General features: G+C 41.7%; 4 protein-coding genes across 4 annotated transcripts in view; 3 read left to right on the top strand and 1 right to left on the bottom strand.

Annotated features, from left to right (window-relative positions):
* C922_00067 (hypothetical protein) overlaps positions 1-1,285 on the top strand; it is a gene marked incomplete at both ends in the record, with an annotated part of 5,216 nt that extends 3,931 nt beyond the window's left edge. The window contains 3 exons of the mRNA XM_008815684.1: positions 16-147; positions 455-736; positions 884-1,285. Coding sequence (XP_008813906.1) covers positions 16-147; positions 455-736; positions 884-1,285 — 816 coding nt within the window. The remainder of the gene's footprint in view (positions 1-15; positions 148-454; positions 737-883) is intronic.
* Positions 1,286-2,779: 1,494 nt separating this feature from the next.
* C922_00068 (hypothetical protein) lies at positions 2,780-7,675 on the top strand (the record flags this gene model as incomplete). The annotated part of the gene is made up of 6 exons (XM_008815685.1): positions 2,780-2,845; positions 2,999-4,399; positions 5,688-6,936; positions 7,078-7,138; positions 7,279-7,458; positions 7,600-7,675. The coding sequence occupies 6 exons, from the start codon at positions 2,780-2,782 to the stop codon at positions 7,673-7,675; spliced, it is 3,033 nt and encodes a 1,010-aa protein (XP_008813907.1).
* Positions 7,676-8,735: 1,060 nt separating this feature from the next.
* Positions 8,736-11,236, bottom strand: C922_00069 (hypothetical protein; the record flags this gene model as incomplete). The annotated part of the gene is made up of 4 exons (XM_008815686.1): positions 8,736-9,089; positions 9,278-9,400; positions 9,648-10,340; positions 10,481-11,236. 4 exons carry the CDS (start codon positions 11,234-11,236, stop codon positions 8,736-8,738), a joined length of 1,926 nt encoding a protein of 641 aa, XP_008813908.1.
* A 6,845-nt stretch (positions 11,237-18,081) lies between these two features.
* On the top strand, positions 18,082-19,237 carry C922_00070 (hypothetical protein; the record flags this gene model as incomplete). Its single annotated transcript, XM_008815687.1, has 3 exons — positions 18,082-18,221; positions 18,377-18,551; positions 18,734-19,237. 3 exons carry the CDS (start codon positions 18,082-18,084, stop codon positions 19,235-19,237), a joined length of 819 nt encoding a protein of 272 aa, XP_008813909.1.
* Between the last annotated feature and the right edge of the window lie 1,074 nt (positions 19,238-20,311).

Below are 20,311 nucleotides of genomic sequence, written 5' to 3' on the forward strand. Positions count from 1 at the left end.
ATAAATTTTCAAAAGAAAAAAAAGTTGGACTTAGTGGATGACGGCTGGTTCACCGAGTCGGAAATAAAACCTCCTTTCACCCTCGACCACTTAAACACGAACGTTTATGATAATTATTTGTACACTGGAGATCCTCTGAACCCACAAGTATAACCCATTTGAGGCGTTTTCGTGACGCGCAGTTTTAATAAGAAATAAATGCATCACGTGTAAACGGGATTTTGTAGAGAGGGTGAGAGAAGGAGGGGCGTTCCGCATCAGTATCAATTTTGCGAGGGGATCCTATGGGGGAACCGCTGATGGGGAGAACGCTTTACTCAAATTTAGCCCGTTGAGGAAGCTTTCCCCAGCCCACGTGAAAAAGGCAGGAGGATACACGTGAATTGTGCCCCTATATATACATATGCACATTCGCACCCCTTTTTGCGCCCTTGCCCTTTCCCCCCTTTTGTAGGTCGGCGATGTGCGCGTGTCCTTTTACGGAAGCGCGTCTACGCACGCGACGATCATCGGAGTTCAGCGGTCTAGGCTGCTAAATACGATATTTGAAATTGAAGGAGTTGACATCATGAAGCAGAAAGTTGTCCTACTTTCCGAGGATAACAAAATAATGATTAACCAGACCAAAGATTTTATCCAAAGGAATTACGGCAACATCAAGTCGCTGTGGTTGATAAGGCTGATTACCTACGCGATGGTGTCCTTTCAGATATTTTCTCTTCTAGACTACTCGAGGGTAAGTTAGAAGCCTTTGCGCAGACGTAAAGAAAAAAAAATAAAGTAAAAAAAAAAAAATCCCCAAACGCATCCGAACGATGCATGCCCCCACACCGCTTAATCCCATTTAGAAGTAACGAAAAAATGAACCTTCCTTTTTTTCCAGAATGCCCTCTGGAAACTGAGCACAAGTCTAGTTATGTCTGGAATGGTTCTGTCCGTCTTCCCATGCATTTTCTGGTTTTTCTGTGACACAGTAGTATTTTTATTTCTATTCGTCTTTCTTTTTTTCCTCTCTGTGTGTTTATTTTTCATTTACAACAACGACATGCACAGTGGGTACACCGAAATGAAGAATTACATGAAGAAAGCCGCCACGGAACCCACGAATTACACGTTTTTAGATGTAGCAAATGCCTGCTCAGACATATATGAAGATTATGATGATGTAGGGAAAGACAAGATCAACACCGTTTTTGAATCCAGTAGCGACGGTTCTTTTTACAATTCCGTCGACAAGCATAACTTCTCCAAGTTTGATTCTTCCCCCGCCGGGATGTATCACTAGTCGAGGAGTTTCCTAATTGATAAGTGGTGCGGGTCAAGAATGGGCAAATGGGAAAAGGAGGAGAAGGACAAACGATTAAAGGAACACCCTGAAATGGCTAAATCAAATGTGAGCATACATTCTGCACATCCCCGAGTGGCCGCACGTGTGTGGGTACCCAAATAGGAGCCCCTATTTTCCGTGGTATGATGGTGCTGGAAAAAGGTGGGACTCTACACATGGGCAAGCGGAATGGGCAAGCGGAATGGGCAAGCGGAATGACCAAACGGAATGGCCGAACGGAATAACCAAGCAGAATGGCCAAGCGGGTTGGCACCCCCTCACGTAGTTCCCGACCGTCTAGTGAAACTGTTTTGTTTTTCCACTTACGTTTTAGCGCAGACGTTTCAGTTTTGTTTTCGTTCAGTTGTTTTTGTTCAGATTAGTTTTTTCCTCTTCTTTTTATTCAATTTAGTTTTCTCTTCTTCTTTTTGCTCAGTTTAGTTTTTTCTTCTTCTTTTTGTTCAGTTTAGTTTTTTCCTATTCTTTTTGTTTTTACTTTTACTTTTATTTCGCCTGTTTGTTGCACCTTGGTGCTACATTTTACCATCCCTAAAATTACGGACTGCCATTTCTGCTATGTCGAGTAAGAAAAAAAAAAAAAAAAGCGTCTCCATCTTTTTCTTTTTTCAATTTGGTACAATTTACGAATATGCAATTTTTTTTTTTTTTTTTTTACACGTAAAACGTGAAGTAAAACTCACTGTCTATTCGCATTTGTTCATTTTATTATTTTTTTTTTTCCTTTTTGTGTAAATTAACGAATATCATATCATCGCAAAATTACGCACATACATCGCCCATATGTGTGCATTCAGCATATTTATGGGCGTATTTGTTTTCTCGATTGACATTTGTATACTGAGCGGATAGGCCATCTGCGAGAATTTGTATTCATCAATGTGGCAGGGGATAATGTAAATTTATTTATATCCCTGCACGAACACCCGTTGCACATGCACTTTACCCTCCTCCCCTTTCTAAGGCGCTTTTTTTTTTTAATTTTTCTGGCTAGCATTTAGTAAAGAACATTGTTTACTTTGGCGTATTTTTTTTTAAGATGACTGCACATACGGGGACCAAATCAGTGTGCATCCGCCCCGCGAGCGTTTGAAGGCTTTTTAAGTTTCCCTTTGGCCCAGCGCTAAAGCTGCATGCCCGTTGGGTAACTCTCCGAGATATGGCGTCACAGAAAGGGGAACGAAAGCCCGCCTGAAACCCATACTTACGACTGAAACGAGGCGAGCGTAAAAGCAAAGGGAAAGGCAAAGGGAAAAGCAAAAGGAAAACCAAAAGCGTTAACGATAACGAAACCATGAGTTGCCCCCTTTGACACCCTTGTTGCCCTTCCCCATTTTGAATATTTTCTTCTCCACTGGACATAGATAGTCCAAAAAAAAAAAAAAAAAAAAAATTTATCAACGTCTTATTGGCTAATGTTGGAGCAACCAAAAGATGAAGTATATTTTCCTGTTTGTCAATCCTACTTCGGGGGGGAATAGAGCATCTATGTTCATCGACGTAAGACCCGACTGCGGGATGCGCACCTGCAGCAACGCGTGTACGTACACGTGGGCCCTGGTGCGTATCCCTCGGATGTGTATCCTCCCGTGTGTATCTTCATGTGTGCATCTTCACCGCGTCACCACTTCACCTCTTCACCCCCCCTCCCAGTTTGGAGTCAACGATATAGTATTCCACAAGCCGCACAAGTGTCATTTCTCCATTTACAACATCTTGGAGGGCGAGCCGGGGAAAAAGCCCGGCTTTCTGCACCTCAGTTCTGTGACGAACAGTCCACGTCAGGATGAAATTAAAAGTGAGTCCGTGACCCCCAATTCGAGGGGTCTTGTTAGCAAAAGTACCCTCTCCGTGGAGGGGAAAAGCGGCTCGCCGAACCGCAACCCGAGTCATAACTCCAGTGAGAACGGAACAAATGAGCCAAGTAACAGCACAGGAAGTGGTGGGAAGACCAAAGGAGAAGATCACCACCTCAGTGGCACAAAAAAGGGAAAGAACTCGCAAAAAACAGGTAGTGATGACAGTGAGGGAACAGCTGGGGAGGATGAAAACATATTTGCCTACGTCCTAGTGGCAGGAGGAGATGGAACGCTAAATTGGTTTCTAAAAGAAGCAGAACAGTATGACATTAAGGACGATAAAATTGCCGTAGGAGTAATTCCATTCGGAACGGGCAACGATTTTGCCAAAGCGTTTGGGTGGAAAAAAATGGATGGCTTTTTTAATTACACCTATTTATTTGATATTTTAAAAAAAATAGTAGATCAAACGTTTAAATCCAAAATTGACAAGCATGATTATTGGAACGTACATGTGGTGTTGAAGGAAAATGGGTATTTTAATAAAATCAGCTCGAGCACGAAAAAGAAGGAAACGTTAACTGAGAATGAACAGAATGTCAAGGTTCTGAAAATGTGCATGAGCAATTACTTCAGTATAGGCATAGATTCAAGGATAGGCAGAGGGTTTGAAAGGCACAGACAGAAGAGTGCTTTTGTTAATAAGCTCATTTACGTCGTTGAGGGATTTAAAAAAATTATTTTCAAAAAAAACATTCCTGTTAATTTAATTATTGACAAAATGGTTACTGGCAAAAATTACGATGACGTTATTTTTACCACTAATCGTAATGACAGCACAGCTCTTCCCGCCCCTCTACTGAAAAAAGCAATGAGCATCATATGCGTGAACATTCCTTCGTACTCCTCTGGAAATGACATATGGAATTATACGCATAAAATTGGGTTAAAGTTACCAAAGGATTTGCCTTCGGAGGAAAAAACCGTCTATCGAGATTTAAAAAAATCGAAACAGGAGGTGGGGGATGGTGTCCTGGAGTTTGTCATTTATCAGTCAGGGGTAGACCTAGGGTTGGAATTCACCCTCAGGGGTAGGGCCTTTAGGGTGCACCAGGGAGTTGGCCCGTGGAAAATACTTTTTAAAGAACAAGTGTGTAATGTTTACTTTCAGGTGGATGGGGAGTACTACCTCATGTCATATCCCGACAGCCTCTCCATCGAGCATTACAAGAAGATCAACGTGTTGAAGAATATGGTGTGATTTGTGTGGGAGAGGCGAATTTTTGCGCCTTTTTCTACACTTTTTTGGGTTGTTTGCCCCTTTTGCCTTTTTTTTATCCCATTTTGCCTCTTTTGCCTTTTTTTCGTGTTCCCAGCGCTCCGCTTTCGCACCGATGGCCGAGCGGTAGCCAGGGAAAAGCCGTCCAAATGGACACACAAAGGGAAGCGTACTTCTGACACGCCCCCGCATACATATGAACAGATCAGAGGTATGGACACGTGGCGCGCAGGCGCACCAATTTGTGGCTCCTGATGCTATGCTCACAACGTTGCTTTTTTTTTTTTCTTCTTTCTTCTTCCCCCTTGTGTACCCATTTTCCGCGTTTGCTCTTCTCATCTCCCTGACTTCTTCATTTGTGCCTTGGCAAAACTACCCAGCATGTGCCTACCGAGTGGGGCTCCCCCACTATGTCCCCCATTCGCATGTGGTTTCCTAGACGTCACCCCTCTTTAAACGTTTCGTTGCGTGTTTCCATCCTTCGCTTTTAAGAAGCACGCTTCTATCTTCCTAATGAGAACCGGCCTCCAGTAGGAGGAACTCTCCTTTATGTACACTTCTCCCCTTTTCTTTCACCTTACAATTTTTCACTCTTCATTTTTTATTTATGTTTCTTCATTATTGGGGAACTTCGCTGGGGAGGATTGTCCATGGTAGGTATGCGGCATATCTTGTGTGGCTCCCCCAGAAATTTCCCTTTTGGGACAGGATACCATCCGCACAGTGAAGTTCGACTTGGAGCGATTGCAATACGATTCGCTTAGGTGCATGCGTGCGTGTTGCCACCTGCTCGCCGTTTTATGTCCCCCCAGGTTGGGAGCCAACTGGGGAAGCGGCATGGAAGAATGGAGTGCAAAAATGGAATGCAAAAATGGGGTGAAGAAACGGCGTGCAAAACATCTACCCTCCTTCGAAGATGCGTTTGCCAATGCTTGTTCTTCCCCTCTTCGTAAATGGCTAACCCGGGGTAGTACTTCGCCCGATGTGGATTTCTCCCCCTTCGCGAAAAGCGCCTATGGGAACGGCGCAACGGAGTGATGTAAACCGATTCGGTGAAAGGAACACAAAATGAGCCGCGCGGAATGTCCCCCTTTTGACAGGGCAAAATTGGAGCGATGGCTTGGCCACTCTGATTTTTTGCCAAATATGTTCATACCTACAAAGGTCCATACGTACACCAATGTTAGAAGTGTAGTCAATCCGCTTGGTAATTCTAAAGCACAGCCCAGTTGTAAATCTCCCCCCCCAGACCTGCCCCCCTTAGGGGCATGCTAAAAAGATGCAAATAACCATGTGGGCGAACAGGATCAAATTGACTGTAGGGTATTACAGAAAAGGGGTCACGTTAAACAGAATCATGTATGCAATAAGAAGCATACACAGTGAAGTGGAGAAGTTTGAAAAAATGTCTAGAAACCTCATCCAGTGTATTGAAAAGTATAAAAAGGAGAAACAAATTTGCATATCATCTTACAAAAATTACAAACAGGAAATCAAAGAATGTGCACGTAGTTTATTTACGGATGACATTTTGGCTAGCTTAAAAAAAAAAGATTTTAAAATTCTTCTTACATACAGCATTTTGCTGTCAAGAAGAGTTCCCCTGAAGAGGGAGGCTTTAAAAATGGTGGTGCTGTCCTATGTGCAGCTACTCAACACAGAGCAGAAAAAGGAAGGAAGGAGCCAAGTTACAAATCAACATAATGACGTAGACACGTCGCTGCTCCTAACACTTAAGTACCTCCTCCACCTCAATGTAGATCACGACAAAGTTATTTATAATTACATTTATTCCGAGTTAAATAATCTTATAGACGAATACACCCTGGAGGAACTCGTCGAAACGGTCAAGTTGATCTCATCCTTTAAGGATAAAAAGTGGATTAATCAAAAGGTATTTTCCAGATGCATAAACGAGATTGTTAAAAGGAGTAACCAAATGGAGGAGGACACGTCGAATTATTTAGTCACTATTATTAAATCTTGTTCCCGCCTCAACTGCGAAATTGCAGACATCCACATGCTTCTAGAAAGGCTCAGAGATAATTATCAAAAGAAGGAGAAGAAAAATTTGCACACAGTAATTAAAGTCCTATACAACCTATTTCTTTGTAACTATCAGAGCTACAAAAATGTGAATCAGCTAATTGAGTTCGTAAAATCTGAACTTATGGGCATTAGGAAGGAGGAGGAATACCCCACATATAAAAAATACACCTACAATAATAATGTCGTGCTGGACACGAACCACGACTTGGATGGACAGGCCAGTGGGAACAACTCCTCCAATGCTGCCATCTGCAATGACAACATTAGGAACATCCACCAGATTTATTTCAACACGAAGGAAAATTCGCAGATGTATGCGGCCCCATCGGCGCCAATCGCCTCAGTCAGTTTGTACCGCCTCAAATTCGTTGACCTCATCATCCGATCGGACAACTTCCTATACAACACCGTCTACAGTCCCAATTCGCACTTTTTCGATTTTGTCAAGCAGCTGCGGGTTGAAGGTAACACGCTAAAACGCACAGGAGAAATCGTAGCTAATAAGAAATCGACACGGGCAGAAAACTCTGCAGAAAGGGCACGCACCAATGTTACCCCCACGAATGTTGTCTCTACCAATGTGATCCATTCCACCGCGTTCACAGGCAAGGACCCACGGGAGACCATTTTTACAAAGCAGGCCACGTTCTTTGTGAAGGAGAGCGGGTAACCAAAGGAGCGCTTACGCCCCAGTGCAGTCACGCAGAAACGTGAAATTCTTTCCTCCGTAGAATGGCCCGCATGCCTATTGTGCATCCCTTCTGTGCATCCGTGCGATGCATTCACTTTTCCCCCCATCCACGTAGGTTCAAACTAGCCAGGAAGTTCGTCCATATCTACCCCATCGTTCATTTACCGGAGTTCCAAAACACGTATGTCGAATTTGTGCACAACAGGAGCATCAACAGGAAAATGAAAGACAACCCGCACAAATTCCACCGGCACCATTTAACCTACAGGATTCGGAACCTCAAGTTTTTGGGATGGTATGGTTACGCGCGTGTAGCGTGTTAATGTGGATTCCCGCGTCGGTACCCTCACGTCGGCACGATCACGTCAGGATGCCCACTTAAGCACGCCCACTTCTTCAGCGTGTCACCTTCCCCTTACCCCCTGCCTCCTTCTAGGAACCCCATCCTGCTGTACGAACACGAGTGGAAGAAGCTTAGGTATCTTACAACAAACATTAAAAAAATTTACTGAAATATTAAAAAAGTTCATAATGAAAAGAAAGGAAGGAAAAGGAAGAAAAAAAAAAAAAAAAAACACTGGGAAGGGTCCATAAACTGCACGCATCACATATATCTAAATACATCAGTAGGTGTACCTGTGTGACAACTTCATATGAGTACATAATTTCTTTTGTCTTTACAGAAATTATGGTGAAAAGCTGGAGTACATAAAAAAAGCGTTTAAAAGCATAAGAAGCCATACACAAGGGGCGTAGTTCGGATAGTCGAGGTAGTCGCGTGGTGGACAGGATAAGCGGCGAGCTGCTAGCCGGTGTGGTGCTCATAAGGGGGAAGAAAGAAGGTGGGAAACAAATTGGAGGGTTCAAAAAAGTGCGCACAGGGGAGGAGAGAAAGGAAAGAGGCAGAAACACGACACGGAAAAGAGAAACCGAATAGAGCTACACACACCCACGCACGTGTACATATGTACACAAATGAATACACACACACGAACACGCACAATGCTGTGCTTCTCCTCGGAATTATACATAAACTAGATGTTGAAGGGGGTGTGGCTTTTGTGCATATAGAACAAAAAAATAAGTAAAAAAAATAAGTAAAAAAAATAAGTAAAAAAATAAGTAAAAAAAATAAATTAAAAAAAATTCAATGATTAGGGTAGAGAACTGGGGAAAGAGCTTGGCCCAGTTTTACCAGTTGAGCCCAAACTGCCAAAGGAGGAAAAATGCACTCGGGGGAACTGAACCATGAGTGAATAATGCGAGAATATTTTTAAACGCGCAACGGGCAGGGGTTACGCAGCTGATAGGTACATAGGTACACTTCTGCATTTTCATATTCCGTCTTATGGCTCCACTTCCTCCGCGGACGGGTCGCTCTCTGTTTCCTTTTTCTTCTTCTTCTTCTTGAATGACATTCTTCTTCTTATGGTTTTTTGCTTCTGCAGGGGCGGAGGGGTGAGACGTCGCCGTCGTGAGTGGTAGCAACAAAACGGTGCGTGATTTCGCAGTGATGGGCATGCAGTCGGCATCACTCGCGTGACTCGCTTCAGTTGCCACCGCTATCGATCACTACTGATCGATCACTGCAGGGAGTACCTTCAGAATCGTTCGCAAGGGCTTGTACAGGAGGGGCACCACTGGAGCCTCCACTTTGACCAAATCCACGTCGATTTGCTTGCACAAGTGGTTCATTTTTGCTATTTTTTTAATGCACTCATGGCTTAGGCCATGGATAGTTACGTTCCGGTTATTCAAATTATACTGTTGCTTCACTGACGTCAGCGCCTCAATGGCGGTGTAGTCAAAGAGGGTGCTTTTTCCCTTAAGAACAATGTTCACCGTGGAGCTGTCCTTCTCGTAGCTAAACAGCCTCGTGAACATCCTCTTGGACGCGTAAAACAGGTGACCTTCGATTTCGTAGTACTAAGCGGGGGGGAGGAAATGTTACAAGGCAAATGTGAAGGGGGGGATGTTACGAGGGAAATGCGAACCAACGTGGGCATCACACGGTGGTGTACGCACAAATTTTTGCTTCCCTCCTTTTTCTGCTCTAGTGCAGTTCTGTACGAGGTGACGAATGGCAGCCAACTGCACTTTCCGGGGGGTCTTACCTTCGTATCTGTGTCTTTTTCATAAAATATTTCAACCTTAAATGTCGACTTGCTCTGCCATACGTACACCAGAGCGGATAAAATGATCCCCGCGAAAACTCCGGTGGGGACACTCACGAAGACCTGTAAAAATGGGGGCGCGCAAACAGTAATGAGGTGCAACAATAATGCATAGGGGTGAGGGGGCAAAAAGAAAAAAACTGTGCCATTTGGACAAGGCCAATAGGAGCACCAAAAATGAGTGCATGTGGAAAAGATATTGTGTGCGGAGTGGATCCACACAAAAAGGCCTCCATAGTTGGGCACTCTCATTCATCATTTCTGCGACTCTTTTTTGTGTTTTTTTTTTTTTTTTTCTTTTTCCCTTTACGCATAGAACCGTGACGAGGACGATGATGAAGGCGTCCCATCTGGAGATCTTCCTGCTCATGCACGGGTGGCAGTTCCTTATGTACCCAGGGCAGAACGTAAAAAACACAATGGGGATGGAAAACCATTTGAAACAATGAATAAACACAGTAATCATAATCCCACACAGAAAGGAAAGGGGAATATAATTTAGTAGGGAGTATCCAAAGAGCAGAATCCCATATATCAAGATGGAAGCTACGACTCCACTCTCTTTTCCCCTTGCCCCATTTCTGTAATTCAATACAGAAAGGCCTAACAAGCTACTACCCCCCACAGCACTTCCCAAGGTTGCTAAAAGATTCCCAATAAAAAGCGAAAAAACGGTTTCATTCGTATCACATTCTGCTCCTCCCATGTCTTTTATAACTTCGCTGACCATTAAAACCTCCAGAAGCAAAACCACAAACATGTTCATCACCTGCTTAATAAGCTCCATATCAAATACCACTTTGGTAAAATTTAACTCTTTATTGGTAAATAAAAATGTCGGCTTGGCTTTATCTGACGTGAAGGAAAACAAGTCACCTACTGTGTAGGATTTCACGTCCTTGAAAGAGTCGAAATTATTGTGTAGGAATTTCCTCAGGATTACAAATTCGACGAATATGGTGACTGTTATTGCTATTAGAGTGGACGGGATCTTGTGGCCCAGCTGCGAAGGGGCGGTGAAAAATGGATAGTGAAGGGACGGTGAAAGATGGATAAGGGAGTATCGGAAAAACCGATACAAGATAAAACGCGCACAGGATCAAACGCACGCACGAACGCAAGGAGATGACCTCCTCTCCTCACCTTTGGGATCTTCTTCCAAAGCTCCACTATGATAACGACGAGGGTACAGATGATGACGAAAAAAAGCAAATAGTACCCCTTAATGTACTCATGCGTATGGGGGTCCTTCAGCGTGTGTAACTGCGCCCTCAGAAATATGATTGACAGTCCGTTACAGTAGCCAATAAAGACGGGGGTCGGAATTAACTGAATCAAGGCAGACATATGAAAAAGAGAAAAGAAAAAAAGCATCATAGAACATATCAGTATGCACACATACAGCCGTTCAATTCCTTCTGGTAAGATATCCACATTTTCACTTTCAACTAAATACTTTGAGCACACAGATGCAAAGGCACCCGTCACACCGTGGATGACTGCAGGCGATCCCCCGAAAATGGAGGTTATTAAACAGAGGAAAGAAGCACCTTGCAATCCAAGGTAAGGCGGAATGTTAGCAATCATTGAAAAGGATATCATCTCGGGTAACATAGTAAGGCATAATATACATCCACATAATATTTCGTTTATATAATATCTGGACGATTCCCTTGGCGTGTTAGTAAATCCCCATCCCCATTTTACTCCATCCGTCATGGATTTGATGGCTGGAAGAAAGCCTATTCTGGACGGCAAACATATCTTTATGTCATTGTCGCATAAATCATCATGGTAAATTTGTGTCCTTTCTATTGACTCGTCCATTTTGTTAAAACTCTCCACCTTTTCTTCCAAATCGTTTATTACTACATGGTCTCTTTTTTTTGTTTCGTTCATTTTTTTTTTTTTAACGGAGAAAAAATCTGTTGCCTAAGCACGTTTTCTGTGGGGTGTCATCAACCGGTCCGTTTTTCGGAGGGTCCTGTGGTGTGCAGAGGACGGGTGCACAAAAAGCGGTTGGTTGACAGACTGGAGTCCTAACCTCAAAGATGTTCACTCAAAGATGTGCACTGATACATGTGTACTCACACATGTGCGCAGATTTCCTCTGGGTTACCCTACTTATGCGCGGATGAACTTTTACAAAAATCTTCGCGAGTGCCTTTTTCAAATGTATTCCCCTCTCGTCAGTCGTTCCTCTTCATGGTTCACTCCGGGGTGCCGTTCACCGCGATGCTTCCTAGCTGATCCGTCTGGAGGTCCCTTCCCTCTGTGTTGCGTTACTTTTCTCTGTGTGGACAGTTGCTGGGTGATAGGCACTTGCCAGACTGGGAAGATACACTCGGATTTGGATGCCTCTTCGTGTCGCTCTTCGATCGATCTTTGGATGACTCTTTCGAAGACTCTTCGGCCCGCAGCTTATCCCGACTGCGCCTCCTATCTTCCCATGTGAACGTAGAATGGTGGGCCGCTTCCCCCCCGGACGGCGTTAGACGCGTTTTATAAGGTTCTTCCCCTCAGCGGGTGTTGCAAAAAAGAAGAATGTGCAATTTTTTCACGTAAAAAAAAAAAAGGTACAGAGCACACAGGCCCCAATAATCTTCATTTAACCGGGAACGGAAAAATGACAGCTTGAGCAACATTCTATTATCTGTTACGTCAGATCTTGACTGCAGCTTCGATGCTCATACCGAGTGCAGGGTGGAACGCCAGCGTGCACATGACAAAAGGGGTCAACGTGCATCCGTACGTAGGTACCTTAAGGATCACGTGAAGGGGCACATAAGCAAGTACGCCGTGGTGTACGATGCTGCGTACTTTCAAGTACGTGCAGATTGCACAACAGAATAACGAGCCAGCAGGCACATTAATTTATTTGGCAGAGCAAATTTCCTATGCAATGGCGTAAATCATGCGGAAAAAAAGCGATTTCGTCGATTGGGAATTCTCCCGGGGGGAGGGGGAAAAAAAAAGGAAAGGGAGTAGAAAACGAAAGGAAGACTTGGCGGAAAAGTAAAAAATAACAGGCACTTATTTTTGCATTTCAAGGAAGCGACATAAATGAGGAATGGACTTAATGTATCACGAAGTACGCTGCATGGGAAGAAGCCATATCAAAAAAATAAAAAAAAAAATGTAGTCACAGCTTGATTTCTCCCTTTTTTTTTTCTTTTGCGCAATGAGATGTTGATGATGGTTTTTTTTTTTTACGTTCACGTACATTTATGCGTACATAAAAAATTATGTACGTGTAACGCCAGGGCAAGGAGGTAAATACGTTTACGTCATTTTGGCATGTACACCTATGCCACTTTGAGAAGCGTTTCTTTTGTTCCCTTTGGAACAAGACTAATAGCTCTTTTTCGCAGAAAGAAAGAAAAAAGCCGAAAATGTGTTTTTTTTAAGTAAAATGTTATCCAGTATTTTTGAAAACGCTGTTTGGGATTTTAAGATTAATTCGTGAGGTGAGAGACAAAGTGCTAGTTACGCCGAGTAGGGGAAAAAAGGGAAAAGAAAAAGCAAAAAAAAAAGCAAAAAGAAAAGCAGAAAGAAAAGCAGAAAGAAAAGCAGAAAGAGAAGCAAAAGGAAAGGCAGAAGGAAAAGCAAAAGGAAAGGCAGAAGGAAAAGCAAAAAGAGAAGAAAAAAAAAAGGAAAAAGAAAAGGAAAAAGAAAGAGCCAATAAAATGAAAAAAAAAACAAAAAAAAAAAAACAAAAAAAAGGGAAGAGGAAAAATCAAACGGAAAGGAAAAAAAGCAGAGAGACTGAGGGACGAAAGCGAAGAAGACATATTCTTGTTTCGCAGTATCTTTTTCACGCAAGGGGAAACACTTATTTCTGATGGTGTTTCCCCTTTCACAAACACTTTTTCGGACCTTCGCCATTTAAAAAGTGTGTATTTTTTTATTCCCCTTATGTGTATTTGTGCGCCCATGCGTTTTTTACCAAGCGGGTATATTTTACGCGTGCGCAGTTGTGCCATTCGCTGTTCCTTAGTCTTTCATTCGGCTTATTTACGTGTACACTTGGGGGAACATTTGGAGGGAACATCCGGGGAGGACATTTTTGCGTACATCTGTTCTCTTCCTCTTTTTTGCTCCTTCTTTTTCGCCCATCTTGCCTCTCTGCATGGTCAGAGGCAATGAAGTCACGCTCCCTGCACGATTGCAGCGCTGCTAGGTACAATCCGTTTCGAAGCGAAGTAGAAGCCACGCGCGAACAGATATGCATAGCTATCTAATTCGTGAGGACACATGTTTTTACGACCAATCTGATATGTGAAGGTAAATGACTGCGAATTCTTTACCTGCCGCATTCTGCTTCTATTTTTTATGTAGAGACATGTTGACACGGAGCATATATATGACCCCTTCATTATGTTTTATTCTTTCTTTTTTTTTTCTACCTCCACGTCAATACATTTTAAGCTCTTCCGTTTTTACGATCAGAGGGTTAAACGATTGGGGCAAGTACTTGTGGGCGGCATGTTCGCCGTACCATCGGGTGTATAGAAATCATACCGATAGGGAAGCCATGTCTTAGGGGAGGGGTATATACATCTTCAGTGAAGAAGGACTCATGTATGACCCTCCAACGTCACTGCTCATCACCGCTTTTTAAAAAAATCATCGTGGGGGATTGCACAGAGTATAGCCACAAATATGTATGAGTATTTTTCTTGATATGCCTCTCTCCAAAGAAGAAAAAAAAAAGTACTCCCGCTGAGTAAAACGATTTGCCGCCCATGTAGGGGAAGTTCCAACCAGTTTAAAATGTGTAAATGTATGATGTAGCAGTGGGGAGAGAGATACACTCCAATACGATTTGCACAATGTGCGTATAATTAAAATGAGGTGTAAACAAGTAGTTGCTACACGCGCAAGTTGTAGAAGGGTTTCCGAAGCGGCATTCCTTCGAGGGGAAATAAAATAAGGTCACACAAAAAAAGGAAAAAAAAATCAAAAAAAAAAAAAAAAATTCCATATCTGTGCACACTTAGACGATATTATAACATTTGCCTTTTCCTGTTTGTTGTCACTGTTCTTAATGCAAAATATAGGATAAAGGGGGGAAATATCAACACATATTTACATATATTTATAAATCTGTATATATGCACATACCTCTGCTAACATTGACGGGAAGGCGCCTCTTTTTTTCCCCCCAAAATTGCTCCCTTACGTAGTGAACGTGGGTGTGTGCAATTTTTCGAACCAGACAAAAGTTCAGTTTTACACCTTTGGGAAATTGTTTCTAAGAAGGTTCGCTACCTACAATCCGTTGCCCTTTAACGTATCAGGATTTACAAAATGTTGCTCTTTTCCAAGCCGCTGTGGGCACAGTTCGTAATTCTGCTTGGCCCAATTTGGCAAAGTGAAAAGTACATTTTGAAGGCATACCCGTTGCTCCATTTCTGCGGAGGTGTTATCATAAAGAAAGGGGCAAATTTTAAGTTATAAATGGGACTTTACGGAGAATGCTAAGTGATAATCATTTTTTTTTTTTTCTTGCCATTCGCAGTACTCACTTTTGCGAAAAAGTACTCCCGCTAGGGCTTACTACAATTGGCAGAATTGTAACAAATCCGCTTCGCCAATTTCGATGGAATTCCTATCCATTTTTCGAACGTTTTATGTTAATAATTGGTGGTCTTTGTCGGAAACGTTGTGGATGAACCCTCCCACGTGAAACAACTCCATACGAATTACCACACCACCTGGATACACGGAGACAACATATAAGTTTATTGGAAAAGATGTTACATAGGTGAGTGAATATTTAAGTAAAAAAAATGTGGCACCAAAAAGGGACCACATCAGGATGAACTTTTCCTAAAATGCTGTTTGTACAAAGATCTACGTCTATGTTTTTACGGATAAGTCCATTGTTGAAATTCCCCCCTTTCATAGTGCGCGTACTTATTTGAAGGAAGTGCATGAAACTGTCTTTATTTACAACTGGGGCAAAGTGATTTACGCCGTGGGTGCATGTATAAGAGGGAAAAAATGCCGTGGTGTCTTTCGTTATGCTGCGCTGCGCTTCATGACGCATGAATGGAGAAATTGAGGTATGAGAAAAACTTTGAGAAAGCCCCATTTTGTTAGGAGATCTAAAAGGTAAAAAAAAGTTAGTTTAAAACTAAATGGAGAGGAGCAAAACGAGAGGGAGGGCTTTCACAGACAACCATGGGGGAGTAAGCATCGCAGCATCTTTCCCTTTTTACGTTTCCATAACACATTTATATATATATGTACTAACTATATATATAAACTTGCATATTTGACATAGTGAAACGTCGCCTAACATTCTCATTAGGGGTAGAACCCTATAACGTTTAAGCCGCAGAAAGGTCCCTCTCCGCGTGCAATCAGCACGACAAAAAGAACCCTGTGTGTTTCTCTGACCCGTTTTAATGTTTAAAGAAAACTCAGATGAAGGGAAATGTTTAGTTTTGCTAAGCGCAGATGTGCCCCCGTACAGATAAGCACATATATATATGTTTATGTATAGGTACATCTATGAATGAGCATATTAGCGCGTGTTCAGCCTTTTTATACGTTCAGCATACCCCCGCCGTTATTCCTCTGCATTTTATCTCCCTCTCCCCCTCCCTTCGATTAGATCAGCTTTTTCTAAGCGCACCTCACACCTATGGCAAGTAAAGGACAAAGCGCAATTCCTCCATGCAGGGTTCTTACGCTTCTTAATACGTGCATGGTGCGGGTCGCGCTGTTGAGTTGCGCCGAGTGATGACATAGCTGTATGTGCGTGTACTAGTACACGTACATATATTATATATACCTGTACGTGCAGCACCAATTTATTACCCCCCAGTTAACGCATAAGCAACTCCAGGGCACTTAATTGCTCCCTATTTGTGTGTTTTAAACCCGCTTTGCATGCAGAAAAAAAAAAAAAAATTAACACAAGAGTTAAAGCCAGCAAAGAAAAGGGGGTATTATTAAGCTGTTGCCGCTAATTATGTCATAATAACAGTCTTATAGATGTGAATTAAAAAAAAAAAAAAGAAAGGTCGTTTTTTTTTTTTTTTTTTATGCCTCATTATTTTTAGCAGTCGAATGGTTAACAACAATTTAAAAAAAAATTTTCATTGGCTATTTTTACAACGGTTTTATTCTAAAAATAGTACATATTGTGAGCGCGCTTACGCTTTTAAGTTTCGCACAAAAAGAACGCTTTAAGAAAAACGAAGAAGGGTGCCCAGTGTCACATGGCGACTTGGCGGCACGATGACATTGCGACATGGCTGTGTTTGCTCCTATAAGTGTGTATTGTACTTTCATATACAGCACATATTTACGCGTGATGTAAAGGCGATGTGACAAAAATAGGGTAAGTTCTTCCTCACCAGTTTGCTCATAATGGTACGTGCCATGGCTCCATATATTGTGCGCTGAATGTATTATTTATTTTTATTTTTTATTATATATATATCATCGCGCTTACGACAATGCTAGCACTTTAAAAAATTTTTTTAAGCTTGGTTTACGTCAAAATTATATTTTTACATCACAATGTAATCACCTGTTGACTCTTTTTTGCCGCATAAAACAGATCATTGAACAATTTTGTACAAAAACAAAAACGCAAAAATGAATAAGTACCAGATGGTTTTATTTATTGCCAATCACAGATGACTTAACACATGTTTAAAGTTTTTTCGCGCCAACTTTTACAAGTAATCAGAGAATGCATATATAGTATATGTGATGCATGTACGCCCTCAATGTACATTATAAGTGTAAATGCAAATGTAATATATTTATCGGTTTATTCATTTGTTTTTTTATTGATTTATTTTTTTATTCATTTATTTGTTTACATCCCGTGGTTACACCGCTATAGTGTACTATGCCCGCTGATGCGAACGCTTTGAATTGCCGACTGTAGCAAATGTGATGACTCCATAGTGAACATTCCTTCCCCTAGCTCTCCTGCAAATCCCATGTAAGCGCAATTATTGCGCTTCCGCTTGAGGGGCATATATATATATACAAAGCACATGCAGTACATGCAGTACATACACCATATGCAGCATACAAGAGCGTATGACTTTTTTTACCCCTGGTTCTCCTCACCGCATAAAGCTTTCCTTGCTCCATGATCAACGAGAGGAAGAGAATTTCTTTTCTTTTTTCTTCCCTTGTGATAAGCATGCAAATCGAAAACGACAAGAAAATAAAATACATTTTTCATCATGCTTCGTTTATCTCTTTGATCCCTTGCTTTTTTTTTTTTTTTTAGAGTTTTCTCTTCATTACCTAATTTTTCCTTTTTTTTAGTTAAACATAATTATTTGCTTTAACGTTTTTTTTTTCTTTTTTTCACACCCGTATTTAAAATATTATATGAAGCCATTTTAAAACCGCCCTTATTTTAAATTATCTATCTGGCGCATTTTTTTTTTTACAGCATACGTCGTACAGGGCCTGCCTTTCCTCTTATTTATAACATTTATAAATTTGTATGTTTCATCGCCATATACATTACTAGCGTATGTGTATGTTTATACCTTCTTAACGCGCTATTGTGACGGATATTCTTTAATATATACACACACGTTGGTAGCAGTTTTATTAATATTGTCATACGTATTTTCTCCATCGTCGCCCATTTCCATTTTTGATTTTGTGAAATAAAATAGACGTCGAAAGACATCCCATTCGCCTAAATTAATTACACCTTTTACTTTAATACTTAATTTTCCCCTTCGGTGTTGAAAATGAGAGTCAGTTACATTTTCTCCCTCCTTTTCTTTCTGATCATTTATAAAAACACGACCACTAATGTTGTGCAATGTGACGGCTACAGTGATTTAGCGGCAACAAGCGCCTTGACAACCATAGTCAAGGACCCAATTAGGTGAGCACTGCATGGTTTAACATTAGCAATAGTTTGGACGGAGTGGCACATCGTCGGAAGCCTCCCTCAAGCGGTGCTAAGTCCCCAGTATATTTTTCAAATCTGTGTGACGAATACAAAGTGAGCTTCATTTTTTTTTTTCCTTCCCCCTCCAGTTTAACCATCAAAGATTTGTATGAACATGGTGTGAAGGATCCAGTCACAAAACTTATTCATAAAATCAAAAAAGTAGTGCGCTATAGAAAAGTTTTGAGATGGTCCAGAATATGGTGGGTACTACTCGTAAGAGAAATTGTAGGAGATAACGCCATTGAGAAGAAAACTGAAAAGGTAAATGCGCATTTGAAAGTTTGTATGTTGCGAAATGTATGATGGGGGACGCTCCAAATGTGGAAAAATAAGTGTGAATTGTTCATAATTTTTTTCCATTTTTTCCCTTTTTTTTCTCTTTTTTTTATCCTTTTTTTATCCTTTTTTTATCCCTTTTGTTTTTTTTACCCATAACCGTGCAGGCCCTACGAGAAATCTGGGACCAGTGTACCATTGCCGTGTACAACAACACCCTTTATGCCATCGAGTCCAAGCCACTCTTATTCTTGCACGGTATTCTGAACGAGTGCAAAAACAACTTCTCCACAAAATTGAGACAAGACCCAGGTTTGATTGTAGCCAAAATAGACCAAATATTAAAGTCCCAAATATATCGTTTCTGGGTGTCAGAGCCTTATCTGAAAATCGGAAAGTCGGGCATGTTGTACACCAGAATCAACTCCAACAATGTACCTCCTCTACCCAAAGAATGTACTTTGAAACACTTGTCATCATACATGGAGGAGAAATTAAAATCTATGGAGTCTAAGAAGAATATTGAATCGGGAAAATACGAATTTGACGTGGAGTCAACAAAAAATACGACGGATGATAGCCATGCGGATGAGGAAGATGACAATGAAGATGAGGAGGATGTCTTTGAGGAATCCTTTCAAGAGAAAAAGAAGGAAGAAAAGAAAGATTAATAAAGTATAGTGGGGGTACCCAACTTTGTGCTTACTTTTCCGTTTGTGTGTTTGTTAGTGTAAGCCTAAGTTGGCACGCAGGGGTTGTTTGTTTGTCTGTCTGTCCATCGATTGGTCGATATTTCCCCACCGTGAGTTACGAACCATCATCCGATGCGCACCAGTTGGCGTGTATTTTCTATGAACACCTGGCTCCGAGCTGCAGTGAGCAGAGAACCCAGTCAACTTTCGAAGAAGAGCGAAATGTTGTGAGCACAAGGACCAGAAAGAATTTTTTTTTTTCCATATGATCATTTGTGTATGACGATTTGTTCCCTATTGGTTACGAATCGTACCGACTTTTGTAGAAGCTCATTTGTCACCTGAGTTACAGCCCATATATCCAGAGATGATTGATTCCGAGGACGACGGCTCATTTGCTCAGCTTACTTCCTGGGATGGAGAGACACATTTCCGTGCAACGTCATAATTAGTTGTGACATACGCGGTTTGTGCGTGCATGTGATGAAGGATGTACCGATGTCTACACACATCACGCGAATACCCGCATATGTGAACACTCGTGCGCCTCCCGAGCAGCGTAACACCATTGATGGTTGACTTAAAACATGAAGAAAGAGAGTTACCATAGCAGTTTGCATTGAATGCATAACAGGGAGAAACGTGTGTGCAGTGTGTGTCTATATGTACGCACATCCACATTTCTACAACGTACAGGAGAAAAAAAAAAAAAAAAAAAAGGGGCATCAATCTTCGCATATGTCTATATGTGTATATGCTTATATGTTCATAGTTGCATAGTCATAAGAATATTCCGCCTTTGAAGTTTCCATTACGATTTCTCGTTCATCCATCGCGCCTTGATCGCGTACCGCATACGGCACATATCCCCCCATTTACGACAAATTGATGTCCATTTTTCGGCAATTTTATGGCAGTCTTTTTCGCATGTCCGCCTTCTTATTACCATTTTTACCCCCCTCTTATGACGATTTTGCTCCATTTTGCGCCGCTTTTTATTTCCTATATAATGATATCGCAATTTCAATACAGTTCTTTGTTGCGTTATCTGCA

Source organism: Plasmodium inui, assembly GCF_000524495.1.
Source record: "Plasmodium inui San Antonio 1 unplaced genomic scaffold supercont1.1, whole genome shotgun sequence".
Lineage (NCBI taxonomy): Eukaryota > Apicomplexa > Aconoidasida > Haemosporida > Plasmodiidae > Plasmodium > Plasmodium inui.